We start from the raw sequence: 24,204 nt of genomic DNA on the forward strand, positions 1-24,204 counted from the left end.
CTAACTCCAAAAGCACACAAAGATGTATCTAGAACATAGTCTATACATATACTACATCCAAGTTAATAAAGTTAGTAAAGAAAGCATTTATGGTCCTTAGGATAAAGGCTATGGCCTTTTTTTCTCTATTGATATCATAGAAAGTAACCAAAGATCAGCCTGTTAAATATTATAATACCTTTAAAAATGACTAATTCTTTTCATTAATTAAAATAATTTATATTCTCTCCTTTAAATCCTCCCCTTATCTATATCAATATCCATGACCACTCACTCACTAAATAATGACTATTCAAAAAATTAAATGAATAAATATACATTTAATTGCAGTCAAAATAGAATACAAGTACAATTCATGCTAGCTTTCTTATACAAGTTTTTAAATGATAGAAGAAATCATATCTATATATGATTCCTGAAAAATGTTGAATCTATTTATTCAATACAAGTACTAAAAAGTGACCTAACCTAAACTGACCTTGGGCAGATTACTTAATCCATTTGAGATTCATTGTCTAAGCAACAGATATAATAACACCTCTTTAAGCATTCATTCCTTAAATACTTATTAAGGTATATCCATGATCCAGGTAATACCTAGGTGCTAATGACAGAATAGTTAGTAGCCTTAGGGCTCATTCTGCTCAGACATGTATTTGATCCAGTAGAAAATACAGTCAAGAAATGTCATTCATAATGTGATTATAGCTCCCATGGGTGAGGGTCAAGGGATAACCAAGGGCTGAGATGTGTTGGAGGAAACGTATTCCAGCCTTGGGACCCAGGGTTGGGGTAGATTTTCTTTGTAACATCTAAGCCAGATGGTACATATGAATGGTATATATGAACATGTATGTGCAAATGCACACATGCACATGTGTGTGCATTTAGTGGATTGGAGGAGTGGGGACCAGAATGAGAGCTTTCCAGGTGAACAGAACAGTAGTTTGGGCAACCTGAAAGAAGTTTAATGGCTGCTGGTAGGCAGAAGAGCCAGTCAGTCACTCACTGAAGGAAGCAGGGATGGTGGATGATAACCTATTTCCTTTGGGACTCACAGAGATGTTTTGACAATTAAGTGGAATAGTTTATATAACAGCAACTACAACAATGCCTAGTGCATTATAGCTCCTTTCTGTAGTTATTTTCCTTCTATTCTCCTAATTTCCAAAGTTGTACCAGTCATTTAGTAGCAAAACTGGGAATAGAATCCCAGGCTTCTGTTTACCAGTCCAGAGTTCTTTGTTAATGGACTGCTGGTCTATAAACAAAGATGAAACACGGGGATTTTAAAGCAAATATTCAGAACTTATCCTGGAATTGCTTACGAGCTGACAGCTATCCAACTTATTTTTAGTTTATATTTAAAGTGAATCATATGTTCCAAAATGACTGACAGAAACACAGCTTTGTTTCTGAAGCCAATTCTTCTCCATCATTTTTGGACATCATTCAGAGCTATAACAGACTTTCAGGGTGTTTAAAAGCATTCATCCACGACAACAACAAATGCTAATTATCATAAAAAATAAAACAGCTCCTGTTAACATCATTCTAAGAATTTCTCCTACTCCAGCACTATATTTCATCTATCATCCCATCTGTTTTGGGGGTGGGAACAAAGACTGGATGGAAGTATAATTATCATGTATCAAACTGGACAACACAACAAAATAGAAATGAATATAAATGGGAGGACTAGCATACATAATAAATAAATCTGGAAAGGGAAAAAGGAAATGTAAATAAAATGGCACAATGTGTCCTGCAGTAAACAGCAGATACATAAATCCATAATGGAGTCAATAATGTTTATCTTGCTGAGTATGAGGTGGATTTTTTCCCATTTCAGTTCACAGTCCTTGCTATAATCAGATTGCATTGCACATGATCAAATAGACATCTTGTTCACTTGGGCAGTTTACAAATCCTCTCTACTGAATTTTGTCATTAAAATACCACCTTGAGACTTTTAAACATACCTGCAAAGACAAAAAAAATCTATTTCCATGTATTTATGAATACATTTCAATAGGAATCTTAGAGTCAGTTCTGTCCTATAAAAATATCAAACACAGTCACATTCTCGAAAGTGTTAAATTAAAAGGGACTACAAGTGTCCAGTTGAAAATGTAATTAGCTCATTAAAAATATGGTAAAAACATGGACAATCACATATCCCTAAGTAGGAACTAGAAGCTCAATCAGGGCCAGGACTTTTTTTTCTTTTATTGGCATAAACACACTTGCAATGGTTCTTGGCATGTAGTAGGTGACTGATCAATATTTTTAAAATTGAATATTGCAAAATAGAGGAATTATAAGCTTTTATTCTTCTCAGAATATTTTAATACTCTACAAATAATTCTGTAGTGACTGAGTATTAATATTTAAATAATCAGATTTTAGAATCTCCAAGTATCTATTTCACTTTCAAGTGAGGAGTATGCCAAAGCTTCTTTTAAATAGTAACAATTATTTTAATACATGTAATCTGAGATCAAGTCTCCATTAAAGGTATGTACACTGAATTAACTAATTACATTTATTTCCCTATTTAAATTTGCTTCAATGATATAAATGTTTAGAATATTATTTAAACCAAAAGATCAATTACATATGAAGCTTTACTTTATCAAATTGTTGTTTGATCTTGATCACAAATCCCATTATCTTTTTAGTGAATCACTCAAGAACTACATACGTGGAATAAAAATGTTACGATACACACATATACATACAAGCAGAATAGTGAAGAAGGTGTTATGTCCATAAGCATTTTGAACTTTCTAATATCCTTTACACCCTTAGGAGTTTTAAGAGAATAAGACATAAATGCAAAAATCACATGCATAACATACACCTATATGCATCTGTATATGTGTGTGTATATACCGTGTGTGTGCATGCATCTATGAAGGTACATGATATTTGCACATCATTCACTTGAATTATATCAGAGGGAATGGAGAAGTAAATAATCCATGGATTCATAATGCATGTGTACTCATATTTATATATGCCTGTATACAACAATTCATAAACATATGTGGACAAATTTGTAACTGAGGATGCCCTGTACCGTCACATTATACAACTCAGAAAAACCATTCACATAGAATCTACCATTTATAACATGATATATAGAACTTTACCAATGACAGAAAAGTAATGATTTGGGAGTAAAACATCAGACAACAAACTTAATAAGTCTAATTTGAGTTAAAAGACACACCAAAGGTACTTACTAAGTTATTTTTTGAAGGTCTTTGTTGAGGTATTTCTAAGTTAAAACTATGTATAAACATTTCACTTTTTAAAAGCAGAAAAATGAAATTACTCTATTGATGTGTATTGAGACTCGCTCTTTCTTAGCCTAATGAAAATGTTTTTCAAAGTACTTTCATTGTTTTCTCAACCCTATGGTTTCCTGTTCCCTGTTCTCCTGGGAGAGCTCTGACATCTATTTGTAGACGGTCCATTCTATTGGCAAAGGGATGGGTTCCTGCATATAGTTCTAAATATTGCATGCATGAACACAGCATGCTGCTGGAGTACTTTGGAAGAATTAATATTCAAATGAATTCCAATTTTTGTGTAAGCATAAAGGTATAATGAAATGTCTCAGAATACAACATTATTTTTAGGGTCTACTTTAAGGATCATTATTTACACCATTGATAAGCATCTTAACGTATGTAAAACTCTTATCAGTAAATAATAACCAAAATAGTATGAACTTCTACCAATATAACTGCTAAGGAAAATAAAGACTTTATTTTCAATGTTTACTTTCATATATTTACCTATGAGATGTATTTTTAATTGCTACTTTAAAACAACTACTCATATATAAAAATAATAACATACATTAAAACAGGAAAGCACAGACAACTTCTAGCAGCAAACATTCATTAAAATATTCATAGAAGACACTGAAGTAAATACCACTTAGTAAATTATATTATCCAAGTCCCTAAAGTATGTCTACACATAAATAAGTCCAAACACTCTGAGTATTTCAGTGGTTATAATATTGTTTCAAATATGAGAAAAAAAGTTTTAAACTTTAACATGCTACACAGATACAAAGTTACTACCTTTCATACACAGTTTTTGCACACAACAGCTAGAGAAAATGTTAAGGCAAAATCCTGAATTTCTTGATAAGTTTCATTAATAGCCAGTCATAAAACTTTACTTTGGAAAACTATCCTGAACCTGGCAGAAGAATACTTTCAATAAGTATTTCAATATTAATTTCCACACTATCTCTTTCCTTCATCCAATATTATAGTTCATGCTACCTGGTCTCCCCACGGAAAAAAAAAGTGCTTATTTTAAAAATACAGAGAGAAAGTATGTGATTTAACTGTTCTTTGGATGTGTGGACGTTTGATTCCAAATGTCTTTCCAACTCTTTCCTTAATTAAAAATCAAAACAGGAATATAGTAAGAATTTTGAATAAGTTTCAGAATATTATGTGTATTTAAAGCATAGCCCTGAAGGCTACTGATTTTTCTTACCAGTGCTGTCATCATATACAACTGTGACAGTTTTCCACTTGAAGAATTGCACCAAGTCCAAAATGGCGCGGCTGAGTGAAGAGAAGTCTGGGTAAAGGCTGACATAGAAGGAATCTTTGTTGTCTGACACCTGGTGCTTCCAGCGGGTCTGTATGTGGGGAACCCCCAGGGCATTGCAGATGGACTGCACAGCATTTGCTGATGAGCTGTGTGAAGGCCCAAAGATGGCAGCCACCCCAAGAGAGAGCTGATCACAGGCTGAGGAGAGAGAGAAGTCTGTCAATAACAAGGAGAGGTGCCAGTGTGCCAACATTATCACATTAGTGTTGTGAACCTGAAGGTTTATCCTGAAGAAAGATTTTGTTTTCCTTATAAATAACATCTCCATTTAGCTAATTTTCATATTTTTTTCTGACTGCAAACATGTTCAGTTTGTCAGAAGGGAAATCTTCCAGGCATCTGCAACTCAATGTTCAAATGATTCTACAAATAATGCCAAAAGGGAGAAAGAGGAAGAATATTCTAGAATTTAAGAAGGAAGGGAAGGGTTCACCCTGCAAAAATAGTTTATATCAGGAAGTTGGGGAAATAGTGTTCCTTCCCAAATTCACTGACCATCCTCCACCATTTTAAATTCTTAATCAGAAGCCATTTGGTTGTTCCTCCCCATCTGAAAAGCTAGGGCAACACTGAGCTAAGTATTTGCACATATCTGATGATACAGATCAAGCTAAGCATTACAGATACCCCTTTAAAACCTGATATGGGGGCGCCTGGGTGGCGCAGTCGGTTAAGCGTCCGACTTCAGCCAGGTCACGATCTCGCAGTCCGTGAGTTCGAGCCCTGCGTCAGGCTCTGGGCTGATGGCTCGGAGCCTGGAGCCTGTTTCCGATTCTGTGTCTCCCTCTCTCTCTGCCCCTCCCCCGTTCATGCTCTGTCTCTCTCTGTCCCAAAAAAAATAAATAAAACGTTGAAAAAAAATTAAAAAAAAAAACCTGATATGGCTTATCAAGGATGATTTCATATAACTTAATCTCCTCAAGAAAATTATTAGATAAATACTTAATCATTTTTTTTACTTGACTTTTGTATACTGTAAGTCTTTTATATTGTTCTAAATTAATTTTTGAGGTTTGTATTCACTCACAGAAAATTTTATTCACATCAATAATAAATACAGTAATCAAGAAAGGCATAAACAACCTAGAAGCTATTCAGATTAGAACAGACTATGATAGGACTTCAAATTCTATAAGGTCCCTCAAAGCAACTAGGGAGTTTGGGCCTAGAAAGTAAATAACTATTGGAAACATGAAAATCATCTTTAAATATTTGTAGATCTGGCCTGTAAAAGAGGCTTAAGTTTGTTTCATTTGATTAGAAAAGGAAGAATAGGGCAAATGGTTAGAGGTTCATCACAAATTTTGACATAATTTAAATTTAAAAAAAATTAAAGGGAAGTAATAAATGTCAAAAAGTGGAAATCTGTTCCAAGAGGCATTGGTTTACCCATCCCTGCAAATATTTAAACAGGACTAAGGAGAAGTATTATTGGGATTTAGGCATTAATTATGTGTTCAGACTGAATCTCTCCAAAATAGTTTAAAATTATACTGAATTTTAATTCTACTGAAGCAAAATTTCCTTCAGAGATTTCACTGCATAAAACACAATGTGATGGAATGATTCTTAAGCTTAGGGATATTAGTAAGTAAATAAATTATAGTTAAAAAAATTCACTTTTAAACATTTTCTTCAAAAATTCAGTATGATCTAAGTACATTTTTTGAATATGTAGGTTCTTACTTTTTAAATAGTGATTGGAATTCTGAATCAGTAGTCATGTTGGAACTGACATTTTTCACGAACTTGGATTTTAATTCATATACGTTGAGAATAAAAGATCTTCCTTTACCAGGTTTTTGACAGAACACAGGTGAAAAAAAGTTGAAAACATTATAGTGGTTTATACAGAATGTTCTGAAATGTGTTTCAAATATGAAATAGTCTTCAGCTATCAGAGGAATCACTTAAAAGTGATGTATGATTCAAATAATAATTCAAGATCTAATACATCAATGTATTTATTTGCTCAGCAAAACAGTATCACTTATGAAAAGTATAAGAGCATATAACAGAGAAAATGTTGAAATGTAAACATCTAATTTCTTATCATTTGCTTGTTTTGGAAAAATAATTAAAAAAATTTAAATGTCCAAATTTTTAAAATTATTTTATAATATATTATATATTAATATAATATATATTATTTTATATTTATATATATTTACTGAGCTACCATAGGTTCAGATATTATACCAGATCTCTCTCTCATATTACCCTTTCACATATTGCTATGCCTCCCAATCAAAATAGCTCAGTAAGCAAGAGCTTCAGAAGGTAAGACCCAAACCATGACATTTACCCTCTCAACATATCACAAAGTTACTTAATTATGTTTATTTGAGTTTTCCCCAGTTTCAGACAAAGTCAATTAATGAATTCGATTCCCAATGGATTTTAATTTCATAAACGCTTTTTAGTATTTTGAAACCAAATGAGTTGAGGACCTCATAATTCCCAAGATAGTAACCTGTTTGCTGTCAGAACACACTAGACTGTTTTTGTTTTACATTGCTCCTTTGAATTCACCATTAAGAAATGTATTGATATTTTTTTATACTTCATTCATATTCCATATTCTTTGGTCTAAATGATTTCATTTGAGACAGAGCTTCTTCTTCCTAATGGAAATAATCCTGAACTATGTCACTAATCAAACGCACTTGTCTTGCAGTTAATGACTTATTTTGCAATTATGATGACAAATGTAATACTTCACAATAACCTTTACCCTTTTTTTCCAGCCTTTAAAACCTTTCATCACCCTGACATGGTTCTGAAATGTGGAAACTTATTTGTATTCTCAAAGATATGAATTCAAAGGGCAAGCAGAATTTAGGCTTTGATAAACACTAGTTAGCTGGGGGATAAAAAAGATACTTTCATCTCAAGGAATATTGTACCTTATCAGTTGCCATTAATATTAATGAAATTAGAAGAAATCTGGACCAACTTAGAATTATAAATAATTATGTACATTTCTTTCAATGTTAGGTAGCTAATGAAACAATACTAGAATTACAGAAAGGTAATGTTGTCTTTAAAAATATAAATTTAGAACAAATGCTTTATAATCCCATTCCTTTGTGAAAAATCTATATTATGAAATTTAATTCCTATTAGATGAATGCTAACTATGCAAAACAAAATATCACCCACTTAGACAAGTAAGACAATGGAAACATCTCTCAAAACACATTTACTACCAAAGTTATTGTTTGGTTAAAATAATGCCTTGATAATAGTTTCACTATTGCCTTCCTGACTTTCTAAATGTTAAACTCATATTCCACAAAGTTATTTTTCTGTTCTTATCACTAAAAAAACAGTTTGACAACAAAATAAAAGAAATAACAAAATTTATAAAGTATTCTAATTATATCTTCCTATAATTGAATTTTTTTTTAATTTTTTTATTTTTAATGTTTATTTTTGAGAGAGACAGAGACAGAATGCCAGTGGGTTGGGGCAGAGAGAGAGGGAGACACAGAATCGGAAGCAGGCTCCAGGCTCTGAGCTGTCAGCACAGAGCCCGACGCGGGGCTCAAACTCACGAGCTGTGAGATCATGACCTGAGCCCAAGTCAGACGCTCAACCGACTGAGCCACCCAGGCGCCCTTATAAATCAATTTTCATATCATTAGCCATTTATTTTCAGTTAGAAACATCCAATAGTTTTAAAAATGGGCATGAAGTACACATAAATGAAAGGCTGTTGAAAATTTTCCAATAAAGTTTTAAGATTGGGCTGACATTATGAAGTAACTTGGAACTACAGAACTTTCAAGGTAGTCAGTAAATTGAGACAATAGTGATAATGTAAATCTTGGAAATGACAGATAACACAATAAAAATGTAATAATGGATTCCAAAACTAGGTAAAATCCACTGCTGTATAGTTTTATTTAGTGGGTTCTTAAAAATAGGAATCGTTTAGTAAGAAAAGGATTATTGCGGGGGAACAATTTACAACAATCATAGACCTAACTGAGTTTATGTTATAAATGATTTTGTCATAATAGGTAATCATAACACCTTACCTTCTTTGATAAAATTTACATGCAGTTTGGAAAGAAACATTGCATGAAAATATTCCTAATGACTTATTAATTATATTTGGAATTAAGAAATCTCTTAAGAATACCTATAGAATTGAATTCCAGAAAATACAATGTTAAATATTTGTCAATTACCTTTCTTGGATGCTTCAAAACTGTCATAGAGGTTTATCTTCTGGGTGTCATAAGTTAGGGTGGTATTGGGCAACAACGTTCTGTTTCTGTTGATTGTGTTCACAGCAAATCTGAACGCAAGTTCCTCAGCTCCCATTGGGCCAGATTCCACATATTCAAAAATACCACCTGGAGAAAAGAATAATCATGCAGTTTTACAAAAGGGAGAAAATGTGTAACATTTTCTGTAATTTTATGTATATGTGCATTTATGGGTGATAAAGTACACATGTTATTTGCTTAAGTACATGGAGTTTGTGCTTACTTTTTATGAACTTGAATATTTGGGATGTGCCCTTTTAGATAAATCCACACTGTAAAAATTTCTTTGCTATTGCCATCATTATTTAACACAGCTTAAAAATGACTTTGCCTTTTTTCTTCTGGTAATTCCTTCTTTTAGGGCCTAGATATATACAGATCTTGCCTTAAGTATTGAGTATTATCCCTCAAAATTTTGCACACAGTTCCAGAATAATCAATCGTCTATATTGATATAAAGCTATGAAGTTAAATATCAGGAAAGTTATATTAAATTTGTCTCCATTATCTGAGAAATCAGAAATCTTTAGCATAATTTCTATGGCACTTATTGTGTTAAAAGCCCCAAATACAAACTAACTTGCAAATTCTACCATCTTCCTTGCAAGAAAAGAGAAAAAAGTGTCATTTCTGTATTTGTTTTGCTCTAAGTCTTTTTTAGAAGATACTTGGACATTTGTGAAAGATAAATCTCCAAAACAGAGTAAAATCCCTTAATTGGTGAATATCATGGAAGTGTATAATTTAGCCCATAAAATGTAGAATACAATTCAAAAACATGTCCTTTCCATTTGTTATCTTTTACCTGTTATATCTTAGTCCACTTCCCTCATTCTTGTCCCAGCCTTGCTTCTTACTGATATCATCTCTATTCAGTTATGAGTGACCTATGGGAACCTTGCCTCCAACAGAATCTCTTCCTTATTGTTACTTTGGTAAATGGAATGAAAGGGGGAGCATCTGATATTTGACACTGTCCAACCTCTGTCCTTGGGAAAGTAGTACTACTTAAACAATAGAAAGCATTTATCTCTCTTCCTTTCAAATTTCATGCCATGTGCTCTCAGCATAGGCATTCACAAATTAAACTCCCTTGGATAAGCCATTTCCACACCTTGCAATTCATACCTCATCAAAAGTCTTCTGACATATGAATGTCAGGTGACTATACTATCAGCAAACTTCCTATTTTAAATTCATAAGAAGACATGGTATGGTAACAATTCCTCTAAATATGAGAAATTAGGACTCAAGAAAATACCACAGTGCTCAGACAAATTTATATTCAGGAAGAATTGGAAAATTTGTTATTTGACACCATACTAGTTTGAAATATTTCTCTTATTCTTTCAGCTAAATTGATGGTATAATTATCAGAGCAGTCAACTTATTATGAAATAGTGCTTTTAGTATGTTTAAAATCTTTGGAGACTTATGCTAAGCAGAAGGACAATAAGTATTTACATGCCTAATGGGTGTCAAGAACCAAATCAGATATCTCGTATATATGGAGGAGAATAATGGTATGTGCCTAAATTCTGAAACCAAAATGGGTTCATATTCTGGTTCTGCCATTTGCTGTCCATTTAAATTTGGGTAGTTGCTTAAATCCTCAGTCTAAATTTCTTCATATCTAAAAAAAAAGATTATAATTAACACTATTGCATAGCGTTGTTATAAAAATTAAATGCTATCTCATAACAAAACACTTAGATTGTGGTTGCCATAAAGTAAGCACTCTATAAGTGATTAAGGTTTCATTGAATCTTCAAAGTAATCCCAGTAGTATTATTTTAGGAAAGAACTCTTTTGGCCAAAGATCATATAACTATGAAGTTATAGAGCTAACATTATAATATGTTCATGAAAAAATTAAAAGCCCTTACTTATTCCACTACAAACTAGTTCCAATAGAAACTTATTCCACTTCAAAAACTTCAAAATTTCATTCAGGTAAAATACACTAAAATTCCTAAAAGGTGAGACATGCTGACTTTAATATAATATGTAATTAGAACTGTAAAATCCTACATATGGAACAGAAAAATAATAGAGCAATTGTAAGATACTTCTTAAAATTAATTAGGAATAAAGAGTCAATTATAGAAATGCAAACCTGAAGTTGTTTCTTAATGGCACAATAAAATGAAAAACTAAATCTTCTACTTTCCTCAGTTCAAATTATAGTTTCTATGTGATATACATACAAAAGAAAAATACAAAAACGGTCAATATTTGATGACAGTGGGTTAAAATGTCCCCATCCTTTATCTCTCTTCAAAATAAATAATTCAAATGTAAGTTTATATATTTGTTAGTGGTTTGAATATTTAAGGAAATCTTTCTAATTCCTTAGGACAACCCATTTTCATCTTAATTAAATAAAATAAACAATTTTTATTGATCCAAAGCCAGAATTTAAAATTTTGCATATAAAAATAAAAAACACCCAGATCACGCAAGCTTTCCAGGCAAAATATCTTCTATAACACCTTCCAGCCACGTACTCAAAAAAGAAAGAGACAGAGAGAGAGAGATATCACTACTTCTTATGTGTGGAGGGCAAGGATGGGCAGGTAGGGTAAAAGAATCTAGTAAAGAGTTACTTTTTAAAAAGTATTTGGTGGGTTCCTCAAACTTATGTAGGAAAAAAAAGGGAGCTTTTGTAATTCTGTTTAAAATTTTGGAAAGTTTAATAACATCTAACACAGTAATTGGTCAAAAAAGAAAAGTGTAAACACCATATTAGGTGATTAGGTATAAGGACATTACTGATAGATATCACTAATTATTCTTGATTAATAAAAGGGAAAATATTTTTAGAAAAATAATGGAGTCACAATGAAGCTTTATTAAGAAAAAAAATCACATATTAATGTTAAATGTTATACTTAAGTGTAAAATAGAAAGGAAGTCCTGGTAATGTCAGGAAAAAGATAAGAATGTGTACATTATTGACTTTTACTACTATTCTGGGAATTTCAATAAATGCAGTTAGAAATAAAAATACTTTATTTTTTTTTAATTTTTTTTTCAACGTTTATTTATTTTTGGGACAGAGAGAGACAGAGCATGAACGGGGGAGGGGCAGAGAGAGAGGGAGACACAGAATCGGAAACAGGCTCCAGGCTCTGAGCCATCAGCCCAGAGCCTGACGCGGGGCTCGAACTCACGGACCGCGAGATCGTGACCTGGCTGAAGTCGGACGCTTAACTGACTGCGCCACCCAGGCGCCCCTGTGGGTGATTATTAATGAATTTTAACTAAACAAGCAAAAATAGTAATATCTTATGAAGTTTGTAATGTATTTAAATTAAAGTGCATGATAATAATAACAAAGTTGAGAAAAAAATAAATAAAATTAAAGAATGTAAATGTTCTAGCAATATTGAGAGAAAGGTAAAGATAATTATTTTGGATTATAGTAAATCAATAATGCATATTTAAATTTCTTAAGATAGAGACTAATATAATGAACTAGTATATGATCAAAACTTTAATAGATTAAAAGTCACATAATAAAAATATTTCATTTGTCCAAAAAGAATAAGAAAACATAAGTAAAATAAATGGAGAGAAAAACACCAAAAAATTAACAAGATGGTATAAGTGGTAGATCTAAAACAAATGCATCTGTAATTGCATTAAAGGTAAATGGAGTAGATTCACATTTTGAAGTTTAAGATTATCTAACAGGGTAAAAAGGCACAAAACTATAAGCTACCTGCAAGAGAAACAGTAAAAAATAAAGAAAAAGATGGGCAAAGATAGGTTCTAAAACCACATTAGCCAAATAAAAGCTGGTGAAGCTATCTAATGTTACATAAAGTAGACTTGAAGACAAGAAGAGAATAGAGATACAGAGTGCGTATCATAATGATGATAAAGAGGTCAATACACTGGAATGATATAAATCAGACTCGATATACATCTAATAAAAAATACTGACAAAATAAGAAGGAGTTATAGATCATAGTGGGAAACATTAAAACACCACTCTCGGTAGTGTTAGCAGTTAGTTACTGATAGAGTAAGCAGACAAAAAAAAATATTTAAAATTTAGACAATCTAAATATATTTGACTTAACTAACAAAGATGAAACACAGTACCTCAAAATGACAAAATATTTTTTTCTTTTCAAATGTATATTTACCAAAATTGATCATAAGCTGGGTCATATACTAAATCTCAACACACTTAAAAGTACTGAAATAATTCAGAGCATGTTCCCTCACCACAGTGATATTAAACTAGAAATAAATAACAAAAAGATAACTTAGAAATCCCAAGTTCAAAAATTAAAGAATATATGCCTAAGTAATCTATTGGTCAACAATGAAATAAAAGTGGAAATTACAAAATCCTGGAAACAAAATAAAACTGAAAATTTGGCATTCAAAATTTGCCTAATACAACTAAGTACATTCTTAAAAGAAAATTCAAAAGATTAAAAATCAGTGATCTGAGATTCCATCTCAAATATGTAGAAAAAAACAAACAAAACAAATCCAAAGGAAACAGAAGAAAAAATATAAAGATTAGAGCAGAATTAAATAAAATATATATATATATACAATAAACTACACACACACGAAGACAAAATTTGGTTATTTGAAATATTATTAAAATGTATAAAATCTTAACAAGCCTAATCAAGAATAAGAAGATAGAAATTATAAAAAAAATTACACACCATCTCTTAAGGATCATTTTGATGTACAAATCTTAAATAAACTACAGTAAATTGAATCTAGCAATATATAAGATAATCATACATCCAAACCAAGTGGGTATGAAGGTTCCTCTAAAAGTTAAAAATAAAATTACCCTATGATCCAGCAATTGCACTACTAGATATTTACCCAAAGAAAACAAAAATATTCACTCAAAGGGATACATGCACCCTGACATTTATGGAAACATTATCTACGCAGCCAAAGTATGGAAACAGTCCAAGTGTCCACTGACTGATGAATGGATAAAGATGTGGTATATGTATGCAATGGAATATTACTCAGCCATAAAAAAGAATGAAATCTTGCCATTTGCAATGACTTGGATGGAGCTAGAGAGTATTAGGCTAAGTGAAATAAGTCAGCCAGAGAAAGACAAATACCATATGATTTCATTCATATGTGAAACTTAAGAAACAAAACAAATGAACAAAGAGAGATTGACACAAATGAAGAAATAAGAGTCTTAACTACAGAAAACAAATTTATGGTTACCAGAGGGAAGGTGACTGAGGGGATGGGTGAAATAGATGATGAGGATTAAGGAGTGCACATGTGGTGAACACAAGTATTGTGTGGAAGTGTTGAATCACACTATATTGTGCACCTGAAACTAATATTGCACTGTACGTTAGCTAACTGGAATTTGCATAAAAACCTAAAGAGGAAAAAAAAAAAAAAACAAGTGGGTTTTATTTTAGGAAATTAAGATGTGTTTAACATTTGAAAATAATTCTATGTAATTTAAAATATTAACATAAAATAGAGAAAACTGAACAATCCTTTAATAGTCATAACAATATCATTGATAAATTTCAACTTCAATGCATGATTAGATACTCTAAGCAATTCAGAAATAGAAGAGACCTTTTGAGCAAGTATGGTGTATCTATAAATAACCTACATCATACATCAGACTTACTGGTATAATTTTGAAATATTTCCCCATAAGACTGGTAATGAAATAAGGGTGCTCACTATGACCACTTTTATTCAGCGTTGAAATGAAAGTCCTATTTAGTTCAATTAATTAGTAATGAAACTAAAAAAAAAAATTAAAAATAAAAAATAAAAGGTTTGAAAAGGAAGAACTGAAATTATGGCTCTTCTCAGATGAAATGATTGTGAATACAGAAAAATAATACAGATAGGGGCGCCTGGGTGGCTCAGTTGGTTAAGCGTCCGACTTCGGCTCAGGTCATGATCTCGCAGTTTGTGAGTTCAAGCCCCGCATCAGGCTCTGTGCTGACAGTTTGCTCCGAAGCTGGAGGCTGCTCTGGATTCTGTCTCCCTTTCTCTCTGCCCCTCCCCACTCACACTCTGTCTCTGTCTGTCTCAAAAGTAAATAAACATTAAAAAGTATTTTTTAAAGAAAAAAAAAGAATACAGATAATTATTATGATTAAAAGAATGAATTTAGCAAGATGTCATTGGACATAAGATCAATGTATAAAAATAAACGATATTTTTACATATCTACAACAAACCAAAAGGAAAAAATAATTATAAAGAATCATTTTCAATAATAAAGGATATGCAAAATATTGTGGTAAAAGCTATAAAATGTTAAGAGAAAATTATATTAAATTTATGAAATATTAAATTTATTTCATATATTAAATTTATGAAATAAAAAACTCAGTGGGGCACCTTCGTGACTCAGTCAGCAAGCATCTTACTCGCGATTTCAGCTCAGGTCATGATCTCACAGTTCGTCAGTTTGAGCCCTGCATCCGGCTCTGCACAGTGTGGAGCCTGCTTGGGATTCTCTATCTCCTTCTCTCTCTGCCTGTGCACACCCTCTCCCACTCTCAAAATAAATAAATAAATAAATAAATAAATAAACTTAAAAAAAAAAACCTCAAGATTTTAAAGGCATTAATTATCCACAAATTTATCTATAGTTTAGTACGATCCCAATCAAAATCACAATAAGACTAAAATACATGTGGGAATGCAAAGGGCCCAAAATAATAAAGCACTCTTAAGAGAAACAAAACTGGAGGACTTACACTACTGTATTTCAAGAATTGTAATAATTCAGTTATAAATTACTCAATTTTTGTATTAGTATAAAGATAGACTACTAGATAAATAGAACAGAACATATAATCCATAAACAGACTTTCACCTGTATAGCTGTTGACATATAAGTGATGATTCTATATAGTGCATCAGTGCATAGTGCAAAAGAGTTGTATTTTTAGTAAGTATGTCTGGCTCAGTTTGATAATCACACTTAAAAAAGTCATTTCAATCACATGACTAAATGTGAAAGTTAAACAATACTGTTGTTAAAAGAAAAACAGACTAAGAGAAGGTTTCTTAAAAAAAAAAGCAATAACCAAAAGGTAAAAAATATGACATATTAGACTACATTAAAATTAAGAACTTCTCAGTACAAGAAAAAATTCGTAGGATGTGTGCATGTGTGTGTGTGTGTGTGTGTGTGTAAAACAGAGAATTCATCTCTTTAAAATATTCATAAAAGGAAAATGGCAGTCAAATCAATAGAAGTATGGGTACAGAACTTGAACAAGCACTTTCCTCCCAAACGGACAATAAACACACAAAAAAGAGTTCAACTTCGTAATAATCTGGACAACAAAAATTAAAATTACAGTTCAAAATAATTTTACATTGACTCAAATGATTAAAATGGAAAAGACAAGCAGTATCAACTGTAGTTGAGAGTGTGGAGCAAGTAGACCTCCCATACATTGCTGGTCTCTCTAGAAGCTGGTACAACTTACTTTGAAAATTGTGCATCAGAGCCTTCTAACATTGAAAATACACAAGACCTGTGACCAAAATTTTACTTCAGGGTATATACCCAACACAAAGGTGCATGCATGTTCATCAAAAACCATATACAAGAATATTCATAGCAGCATGGAATGCATGCATCATTGAATAACTGCATGCTACAATATAAGATGAATCTCACAAACAAAATATTGGGTGGAAGAAGACAAACAAAAGAATACTGCTGTATGGTTTTATTTTTGCAAAACTTCAAAAAATAGTTGTGGGGTGGAATAGGGAGGGTGCATGATGTTCTTTGGAGGTGCTGGTGATGTTCTGTTTTGTTTTTTGTTAACCTAAGTGTTCGGATATATATTTATTAAAGCTTTACTCTATGATTTGTGCACTTTGGTATATATGGATCATCCTTCAATAACATTTTACTTCAAAAAACAACTGCATAAAAGTGCTAAGCCTTATCTAATTTTGATAGCACAAGTAGTTAAAATAAAGGCAATACTGCTGAATGTAACTTGAATATTTGAAAAAAAATCCATAATCGAACACATAAACATGATTAAAGAAATACAAATAAGAAAATATATGTAAGTATATTAACTAATATAAACATAGTATATTAAAAAACAAAGGGTTAGTACCTTCAATATAGAAATAATATTAACAATAAAACACTACAACAGAAAACTTGGCAAAGAAATGAGTAGATAACTTATAAGTATCATATGAAAATAACTAATAGGCATATTAAAATGTTCAAAAATAGGAAAGGAAAGACTAAAACAAACAGAAATTTTACAGATTACATTTGTTAAGGTGTGTGAGAGAAAGCATAGTTGAAGAGAAAAATAAATTGATATAAACCTTCTTGTAACTTTCTTTAAATCTATCAAGTTTTAAAAATGTAACATGAAGAAAAACGTGGGAGATTTAGATGCAAGGATGTTCACTTTGTTCATAGGAACATAAGAACAAGAACAATATGCTTAGAAATGCTCTAAATATCTAATGGTGAAGAATTATTTACATAAATCATGGTACATTTAATTAATAAAATACTATGTAGCTAGCCATTTTAAATTATTCTACAGAAGTCATTTGATGACAAAAACTTTATATAAGTAGTTATAATATGTAATCATGCATAACAAAATAAATGTGGTTTATTTCAGATGATAGGCATTTGATTAATTTTAATTTTCTTCTTTTCTCTTGTCTGTACGTTATAAATTGTTAAGAATGAACCTGCATTAATGTTATATTTTTTGAAAAAATGAATAAAACATGTTTTAAAATAAAGCTAGACTATTATTAAGCAGTAGCAGAAAACAGGAGGATACTGTGACATCTCAGGGTGTTTGTTAATGCATTTGTTTCTTTTATGATGAGAAAGACAGCATGTTGATATGATAGGGAGAGAACAATAGAAAGAGAAAGGTAAAACGTAGAAAACAGGGTATTACTGATGAAGCCAGGTGGCTCAGGAGCAAGAGAAGATCAAATCTAAAGGAAATGGTAAACTAAGCCTGGGGAGGACACCTTACTCATCCAAGCAAGAGGCAATTATCTGTGATCTGCTGATGTGAAGATGGGTAGGATACTGAGAGAATATATATTTTATCTATTTTCTTTCTGAAGTAGAAAATAAGAGCCTATAAATTTGATTCTCTGAGGAAGAAATCAGCTATTTTTTTATTTTAAAAATTGCTAATAAAAAATTGAAAGGCAAAGCATTTTTTCCACCTGTTCATAAACCTACAAAAGAGTAATTGTTCACATGATTTTGAATAGGGCTTTTTCTCTTTGTATAGCCTGAGAAAAATAATACTCATTTTCTACTATGTACCTCCTATAAAAAGTGTTTGCTTCTGGACTTAACTCATTTTGTTATAAAGTGTCAGAATTGCATGTAGCATTTCATAAGCATGTGGTACATGAAGACAGAACTGCTACCCTAAGGAGTTCACAAATCATGTTTGGTGGACAAAGTACATCCCAGAGTAATAAAGAACACAGAAGAACTCTATGATCCTAAAGCAGCACCTTCCTAATGTATAATTATGTGCTTTCCTGGGACTTGTGGCAAGATTCACCTGATTTTACATTTTCAAGAATCTAAAGCCCATTTTCTCAGTATCTTCAAATTCCCTATTCTTTATGGGATATAAGCAACACTTCACTGCTTTCTTATACATTGCGTACCTTTGGCTTTTTGAAACAACAACAACAAAAAAATCACTTAAGATAATCATTCTCACAGCTTTATTTTTGTTTGGTTTAGTTTTGTTTTTTGTTTCTTTTTAATTCAGAAAGAGCCACCACATCTCATGTAACCTCTATATCAAACAATAAAATGCCTGCAAGTTCTGTCTCCAAGCCTATTGTAAAAGTTAATAGTGCTCATCACTCTATAATAGGCCTGATAAAGAAAAAAGAAGAAAAACAGAGGACAACAGCCTTCGTTTCCACAGGTCTGTTTGTCCACCTTATTTTGTAGATATGAAAGAATAAATGGCAAGGAATCCTTTGCTCACACAAAACTCACAAACGCTGAAACTTTCTCCCATCACAGTCCCTAACTCACAAAAAAACAATATTGATCAAGACTTGAAATAAAAGATTTATATTAAGCTAACTGCTGAAGCCTGTCAAATCTTTTCTTTTAGATCTATTTTAACTACTACTGAGGATTGTGTCACTCATAAGGATGTGATGAATGTGCCAACCAACATCACATCTAACTTCTGAGACTGTTCAAATAGGTCTTATCTTAAAGTAGGCAAAGATCAGTGTTTTAGAGATGTTTAATTTCATAAAAAAATCAATGTTATGAATAACATCTGTTATTCTCTCAGAAGATATGCTAGTTTGTTCCATCAACCATTACAATAATCTTATTTTCTATCTAAATAAATACAAAGCATGGTCTCCACATTTTAATTTTGTACAAATCCTTATCCAAAGGATAAAGTCACCATGCTTCTTTGCAAATGTGAAAGGTTATTTTCAAAATGCCCTGGATATTAAATGGCATTAGAGAATCATTTATTTCTTTTTCTCCTCAGGCAAAATAATGATATGGTGGTTATGTAAGAAAAAAACTTTATTCTTAGGAGATTCATGATGAAGTGTTTGGATGTCATAAAAATAAAAATGGAAAATGTTAACAATTATTTAATCAAAGTTTTAAGTATATGACTATGCATGCTATCATCTGAACATTTCTGCATATTTTTAAAGTTCGTAATAAAAGTTTAGGCAGGGGAAGAAAAAGAAGAGGAAAAAGAAATAAAATTCCTATACAGTTTGTTACTACTGCATGTTTTTAACGGATTTCTCAAAAAGACCATTAAATTACTCTGCAAGCATTTATAAAAATACTTACAATGCACTACAATTGTACTATTATTGTAAGAGGAGTCTAAGATGACATAATCAATAAATCATCTAGTCTATCCATCCTTTGGATACTTAGATTGTCTCTACTACTACATTTGGGTCTCCAGGAATGGCAAACTTGCTACTATTTAAAGTTGTCTTTTACTTCCTGGAAGAGCTCTAGCACCAGATTCTTCTACATATTCGCCCATTGTCTGCTTCCCTGAACCTTCTAACCATTTGTTCTGATTAGAATAAATTTAAGCCCAACTTCCATATGGTCATCATCCAGAATTTGAAAACAGATACCTTCTTCTGGCTATATTTTCTTTTTTCCAGGTTAAAACTTTCAAATCTTTTGATTATCACATGAATATTCTGATCCTTTCATTTTTCTAGTTATTTTTCTCTGAAAATACTGCAGTGTATCTACAACTCAATGTTGGTCCACTTTTTAACTATATTCCAATTAGGTTACAGCAAAACAAAACACCATGGGGCTGTCGATTCTCAATGTAGTATAAACAATATAAATAGTAGACTTTTTTTGGAATACAATATCATAGGGTTTATTGATCTTGAACTTCTTATTAAAAAATTATGTTTCTAACGTACTTTTATTTTTCATACATGTCTCTGAAACATATCATCTATTTATTGTTTGTCTAAATTTCTAATTAAGACTATTTGGATTCCTTTTTTAATGATTTTTAATGTTCATTTATTTTGAGAGAGAAAGAGGTGGGAAGGGCAGAAAGAGGGAGAGAGAGAATCCCAAGCAGACATCACACTGTCATAACAGAGCCCGATGTGGGGCTCACGAGATCATGACCTGAGACAAAATCAAGAGTCAGACACTCAACCAACTGAGCCACCCAGGCACCCCAAGACTATTTGGATTCTTATCCTATCATCAACTCTTTATTAATATTAGTTTATTCAACATCTAATGCATCAAGGTAAGTTACTAATACTACAAAATGTGAAATGTGTTTCTTTTTCCTTTGCCTTTAGGTCATATTCAGTTTTGTTTCTATGCCTAAGTCAGTGATAAAAATGATGAGCAAGAAAGAGTTAAAGACAAAAATCTGAGATCCTACCCACATGGATACCCCACTGGAGGCTTTTCCTACTATTATACTAACTAATGATCTTCTTAATTATTCTAGCTGACAGTTCCTAGGTCTCCATCACTTCTGCTGGAATATCAATGTATGCCTTCTTACATGCTTGATTAAGTCCAGATATATACTATGTCTTCCATGCTGTAATAGCGCATCTTCACTGGATTTTTCAGACTTGCTCGTATCAGGCTTTCTTCTGCAACCAGAGTAATATTTCTAAAATGCAACTTTGATCTTGTCATTTAATTTCTTAAGATCTTTCAATAACTGCCTACTTTTTAAGTTTAGTTCCATTTACAAAGGTCTTCATGGTCTACCTTCTGCCTCTCTCTCCAGGCTCCTTTCTTACCATTCCCACTTTCCCAGTGGGAACGACCTGCCTTTCTCTGAGTGAACCAGAATCAAATGCCACCATTCCTTCCGAGTGATGTTCCTCTGCCCAGGAACCTAGTTTCTACCTACTTATACACCCACATACATAGATATACATAGACACACACACACACACACACACACACAGACACATTAACACATACATCTGCAATATTAACACATACATCTTTCTCTCCTAATGTATCATCAGCCTTTGGCATAGTCATCTTCTCTGGGAGGATATTCTTCCCTGGCCCAAACCCCAACCTGACTAAGTTGGGTCTTTGATTTGTATTCCCTCAATTCCAGAGCACTTCTAAACATCATAATGTATATTCCTACAATCTGAAGCTTAAGAAAGTTAAATCAGTATAAAACATGTTTAAACTTGAGCTCATTCTAAAGAATAAAAGCTTTTAACAGTTAACATTTATTGAGAGCATACTGTATATCAGGCATTGTGGTAAATATTTTATAAACATTAATAGAAAGTCATAAAAAATGTAATTGAACATTTTCATATTTAAATACATAGATTAATACATAGTTAATACATAATTAAATACATTTTCTGTATTTAATGTATTTCCAAGGTCTTAATCTTTTATATTTTAATTCTGAATATAAATCTGACATTTAAGTCATCTACATTGTTAAGTCTAAGAATTGTTTTCCCTCTTTATGCTCCGTGGTCTCTAAGGCAGTTTAATTCTTAGGCCAAATAATTTGCTTTACTGAGTCTATTCTGTTCTGCTTCAGCAAGACATTGGAGCAGGTTCAGCACCCTGAGTATCTTGTTTTAGGTCAGTTACATAGTCAGTCAGTAAGTGATGGGTACTGGATTAGAACTCAGGAGACCTCAATCTAGGCCCCATCTTTTAATCACTATCTTCACTTTCTATCTTCAATTTCTGGTTGTTTTCACAGCAACTTTCTTTTTTTCTCAATGGTAAGCCCTCTGAAAAAGATTCTTAGGGGCACCTGGGTGGCTCAGTCGGTTAAGCGGCTGACTTCGGCTCAGGTCATAATCTCGCGGTCCATGAGTTCGAGTCCCGCGTCGGGCTCTGTGCTGACAGCTCAGAGCCTGGAGCCTGTTTCAGATTTTGTGTCTCCTTATCTCGGACCCTCCCCCGTTCATGCCCTGTCTCTCTCTGTCTCAAAAATAAATAAACGTTAAAAAAAAATTAAAAAAAAAAAGAAAAAGATTCTTAGACTTTTATACCCATATGAAGTATGACTATAACATTCTGAAGCTTATTATGTGTGAATTTGATGGATGCCATCCTAGTATATGTATATGCAGCTAGAAAATCACATGTGCATATGGACCTAATTGATACACCATGAAAAAATGAATTAGTAGGTCACCGCTCCCCAAAAAGAGGATTGTGTGGGAAGCACATAGTGTAAGGCAGGAATTTTCCAAGAAGAAAAGTGGTGACCCGTCTCTACTGCATACTGACAGATACCTCCTACTCTCCCCACTTGCTTTTGATTCTCCTCAGCCACAAAGCAACAGGTATTCCTATTGTATTGAATTCACTGCCTCCAGTATTTTGAGCCATATTTCTACTAACAAAAATGTTCTTTACTCTAATATTACTAAGTATCATCCAAACATAAAAATTAGCAGCTTTGTCAATATTTCAAGTAAACTAAAAACTATACAAACATGTGGCCAATGAAAATTTTGTCTGCAGAATGTCCTGGAATTTTTTGAAGTTCTAGCACTCTGCAATTCTTCAACTATAGAAGGTATGAAAGCTAATCTTGCATAACTCCTCCTCCATCTATCATACTCCATTCAACTCAAACTTGTACTGGGCATTTGGAAAAAGGAAGCTGCTGATGCAGTCTAGAATAAAGAATATCTGTTAGAAGGCATTATGTAAACCAAAATCAAGTTGCAGGAAATGTCATAGTCCCACTAGACAAAGATTAGCTGTGCTCAGGCATGTAAATGTGCTTTCTTATTGTAAAAACAAAAAAGCATTTAACTTTACAAACTTCCTACTGTTTCCAACATATTTTTTCCCAGTGGATGGGAAATAGGTGCTGATTTTTCCTTCTACAAACAGATCCTTGAAATCAAAGAGAGGACTATGGTGTTACACATTCAAATATTACTTTTAAAGCAGATGCACTGCATACTGCGAAGAAAATTGGGAAATGGGTACTTAAATGTTAGCAATTTAAGACCTAGAAGGAATGCATACTGATTGGGAAGGCAGATGCTTGAATAATATCAAGATATAAATAGTGCAGATCAAACTGAGATAACAGGGAAGGCAGCCACATGAATAATCACCATATAAACAGTATAAATAACACCAACTATTTGAGGGCCAAGAGCACACACTTTAATTATATTGATTTTTTAAAAAATAGGTCAGCTAAATAAAAAGGAGGCAAAAAGTGACTGAATGAATAAGTCCTTTCACAATCTAGACCTCCGTTATTTCTTCTGCAAAATGTAGGGAATGGGTGAAATGATCTTGAAGATCAGAGATTCAGAAAATATTCATGATTCTAAGACTAATTAAGAACTGCAAAGTAAATTGGGGAGCATCATTGATTCTGTAAGAATTTAAAACCTGATTGAATGTCATTCTTTTGCAAATATGGCATTCTCCTTAGCATCCTAATGTTCAGTTCCAATTTTTTTTTAAGTAGGCCTCATGCCCAGTGCGGAGCCCAAGGTGGGGCTTGAACTCAATACTGTGATATCAAGACCTGAGCTGAGATCAAGAGTCGGATACTTAACCAACTGAGTCACCCAGGCACCCCTCCAAAAAATTATACTGATTTGAGAAATCATGTGTCCAAATACCATTGAGCTCAATCAATTAAAATTAGATGCAAATATGTTTTGAGTTTGCAAAGAGCTTTGCAAAGATGTTAGGAGGGTA

At 32.4% G+C, this 24,204-nt stretch overlaps 1 protein-coding gene across 4 annotated transcripts in view; it reads right to left on the minus strand.

Annotated features, from left to right (window-relative positions):
* GRIK2 (glutamate ionotropic receptor kainate type subunit 2) overlaps positions 1-24,204 on the minus strand; it is a 648,818-nt gene that overhangs the window by 401,929 nt on the left and 222,685 nt on the right. For all 4 annotated transcript variants that reach the window (XM_027057188.2, XM_027057189.2, XM_027057193.2 and 1 more), the window contains exons 2-3: positions 8,844-9,011; positions 4,528-4,785 (exon numbers count right to left, since the gene is read on the minus strand). In XM_027057188.2, the coding sequence (XP_026912989.1) occupies positions 4,528-4,785; positions 8,844-9,011 (426 nt within the window). The remainder of the gene's footprint in view (positions 1-4,527; positions 4,786-8,843; positions 9,012-24,204) is intronic.

This window comes from Acinonyx jubatus, chromosome B2, assembly GCF_027475565.1.
Source record: "Acinonyx jubatus isolate Ajub_Pintada_27869175 chromosome B2, VMU_Ajub_asm_v1.0, whole genome shotgun sequence".
Taxonomy (NCBI): Eukaryota; Metazoa; Chordata; class Mammalia; order Carnivora; family Felidae; genus Acinonyx; species Acinonyx jubatus.